Below are 3,222 nucleotides of genomic sequence, written 5' to 3'. Positions count from 1 at the left end.
TAAAAGTTGAGGGTTGAACTTATTATTATACTGATTTTTTAATTGTCATGTTAGCTTGTCATTTAAGATTTTAACGAGAGTGGCCAAAATGATCGAACCATGTAACATAAGTACTTAAATTGCAAACTTTTTATTTTGAGTGTCTAAAATGATAAATTTTTATAGTTAAGTGATTATCTATATAGTTTACGCTGAATTCTATCCATTTAATCATCAAACACATAAAAATTAATATAAAATATAATTAAATTATTATTATATATTGAAAATATAATATTATATATAAACTCATTTATCCCGAATTCCATTATAATTCTCAATAATAGCATAGGCTCGAAGATTTTCCAGTTGTTTTCTAAGGGTGAATTTTTCCCTCGAGGTCCTTGTAACTGAAAAGGGACCTTTATCTGTTTATATATGATAAAACCCCATTAAACCATTTTCAATTTGTTTCCCTCAACAACATCCCTCCGTTAAACCCAGTTTTCAGAAGCTCGTAACTGGTAAACAACTGACGATCAAGAACCCATTCCCCCCCTTTTTTTTTCTTCCATTTCCGTATCCCTCTGAAATTCTTAATCTAACATTGGGTGTGTGTTTTCTTGGACTCAGCTCAGCCCCAAGACTGTAATGGCGTCATCCAGCGGTTCAGACGCCATTAGATACGATCTGAACTCTGACTCCCGTGTCTTCTTGTGCCGTCATTGCGAAAACCACGTCCTGTCGTCGAACAACTTCCTTGACGTCATAGTTGTAATAACCCTCTCTCTGTCGTATTATCTTCATTTTGTTTGCAAGTTTCTCAAGTGTTTTATATATCAAGGTTTTTGTTTTACTACCCAGGTTTCAGTTCTTGGCTGTGTTCTTTATAGGATTCCTTGTTCTTTATTTTTCGAGGAAGTTATTTGCATCTTTTTCTTTTCTTTTTGCTTCTACGGGTCCTTAAGGGTATACCATATAAAAAAATTGATAGTGATAAGCTATGTACATGTATATGACCAATTAAAGTTTTGATGTCGTAAGTCAAATTTACATTTAGTTTATTTTGGATTTGTGTTGCTCTAGTTTAGTTTATTAACTTTTTTTTTATAATCAAATTAAATTAAATTAAATTTTTGTTTGTATGGGTCTTTATGCTTCGATTCTATGACGTCTTTAAAGAAGAATGTACCATATAAAAAATTGATTGTCCAAAGATATGTACATGACCAACTAAATTGATGGGTTGAATTTGTTTTCGGATTTTTTTATATTTAAATTATTTTAGGTTTAGTTATTTTGGATTCTGATAGCTCTTTAATTTGGATTATTAATTTTTATATAATTAAATTAAATTAATTTAAATTTAGATTGAGACTGATGAAATCAAATTTCCATTCATATCACAATATATATATATCTCTTCCCTCCACAAGATTATCATTTCCATTAAACACAATGTGATGTTACTAGATTTAAACATTGCTTTGATAAACTTGCTCACCATTTTACTTTGAATCAAAATTTCAGACACCTGGGACGTCGCGAATCCTGTGCCGCGAACCGTAAGATATATCTATCCAAAAATACATGCATTTCATTTGTGTAATCAAGTTGTGCAATTATTGTAATTGAAATCTTTGTGTTTTGATTGATATAAAAGAGTGAATGTGCGTGGTCAACTCCCAGCAATGCCTTTTTCTCACTGTAAGCTGTCAATTCGGCAACCTCCTGGCTGGCCTGCAAACGCTTTCTATCCTTCCCCTGCGGTGAATGTGCTTTGCAAGCAATGCAACAAATACCTAGGCGAGACATTAGTAAGTTCTTGGCGCTTATAATGCCTTTCATTTCCTTTACTCTCTAAGTTACAAATTTAGTCTTTAATTTGGTTATTTTTAGTCCCTTTTCTTTTTAATTTTGAAATTTAAATCTTGACCAAATTGTTGCTATTAGATTCATTAACTTATGCTCTGCTATTTCCAAAATTTTATGTGAAAAACATAATATCTCGTGTGTAATGTCATTTTAGCTTATCATTTCCATAGGCTACTAGTAAAAAGGCAAGAAAATGAACTTAACAGTTGACATTTGTATCAAGACTAAAATTTCAAAACTCAAAATATGTAGGGACTAAGAACGATCAAATTGAAGAACATAGATTAAATCTACAATTTTACGAATATTATAAGACTAATAGTAAAATTTAACTACCACCCATTTGAGTCAAGACTAAAATTTTAAAAGTAAAATGTATATGGACTAAAATTAATCAATTCAAAAACTACATGGACAAAGTACAACAAAATATAATCCTTTAATTTGTTTCTTATTCAGGCATCCGCTTCTTACTAATTATTGATTTTGATTGTGATTGCTTATAGTGTTATAAAATTTTGCCTTTCATTTACTAATTTCAGATTACGGGTGGAGTTGGCCAAGTGCCTATAGGGCCGAGCATGGAACAAAGGTTTATGTTGCATCCGTAAGTACTTCTGGTTTAATTCTTATTTTAGTCCTTCTATTATATTAAAATTTGAGATTTAACTTTTACATTAATTTGATATAATTTAATCACTTTACTTTTAAAATGTCATTAGTATGTTCAAATTGAAGACCCAATTAGTTTTTATCATTAAAGTTACGAAATAGATTTTCTTGAAATAATTTGAAGTAATTATTTTACAGAAATTGTTATTAGTTGAACATGAAAATGGTGGCTTTGCAGGGGTGAGTTGTTGTTTTGGGACGGAAGCAGATTAGTTGGTGCTGAATCACTCAAGCCAGTCCGTAGCAAAAAATAGCGAATTCTAAGCAAAGTCAGAACGCAATTTCTGCAAGGAAAAACAATTGTTGGGTTTTTTCCTCTTCATTTTAGCTTCCATTTTTTGATTAATGGTCGTATGGTCATTAAAATACTGTAAATGTGAGATTGTGGTAGTATAATTGTTGTTGGTTTTGTTAGTTTGCATGAGAAACTGATTCAAGTATCATTGAGTTGTGCACCAAATAGTTTGATTAATGGTCGTGTCATTTTTTGATTAAAGGATTTTACAGCCAAAGCCAGGGAAACTGAGTCAAGTGTCATTGATTTGCTTTAAAACACATAGTATTACATTTGGTTAGTGTATAATTTGCTCATTTTTGCTGCTTTACTTGGTCTTACGGGACTCCAAAAATAAAAAATAAAAAAAATAAACTAATTACATAACCCCAGTAGTGAAATTGACTAATATGTTTGATCAG

The 3,222-nt window shown here is 30.9% G+C and overlaps 1 protein-coding gene across 2 annotated transcripts; it reads left to right on the top strand.

Annotated features, from left to right (window-relative positions):
- The first annotated feature begins 325 nt into the window (after window positions 1-325).
- LOC121225083 (uncharacterized) lies at window positions 326-2,998 on the top strand. 2 transcript variants are annotated; one of them, XM_041108950.1, is made up of 6 exons: window positions 326-503; window positions 618-753; window positions 1,510-1,544; window positions 1,643-1,796; window positions 2,397-2,461; window positions 2,705-2,998. In XM_041108950.1, the coding sequence occupies exons 2-6, from the start codon at window positions 631-633 to the stop codon at window positions 2,778-2,780; spliced, it is 453 nt and encodes a 150-aa protein (XP_040964884.1). In that variant the 5' UTR covers window positions 326-503; window positions 618-630; the 3' UTR covers window positions 2,781-2,998. The 2 variants fall into 2 exon arrangements, with proteins under 2 accessions (XP_040964884.1, XP_040964883.1); XM_041108949.1 differs by having other exon boundaries at window positions 613-753.
- Window positions 2,999-3,222: the final 224 nt, after the last annotated feature.

Source organism: Gossypium hirsutum, chromosome D13, assembly GCF_007990345.1.
Source record: "Gossypium hirsutum isolate 1008001.06 chromosome D13, Gossypium_hirsutum_v2.1, whole genome shotgun sequence".
Classification (NCBI taxonomy): Eukaryota; Viridiplantae; Streptophyta; class Magnoliopsida; order Malvales; family Malvaceae; genus Gossypium; species Gossypium hirsutum.
Note: the sequence above shows the minus strand (reverse complement) of the source record. Positions and strands in the feature narration are given on the sequence as shown.

Excerpts from the sequence above, each read along its gene's own strand:
- LOC121225083 (XM_041108950.1), top strand. The coding sequence starts at position 631 with ATGGCGTCATCCAGCGGTTCAGACGCCATTAGATACGATCTGAACTCT. Across the intron at positions 1,545-1,642 it reads CGAATCCTGTGCCGCGAACC|AGTGAATGTGCGTGGTCAAC; the intron begins GTAAGATATATC and ends TTGATATAAAAG. Across the intron at positions 1,797-2,396 it reads AATACCTAGGCGAGACATTA|ATTACGGGTGGAGTTGGCCA; the intron begins GTAAGTTCTTGG and ends TACTAATTTCAG.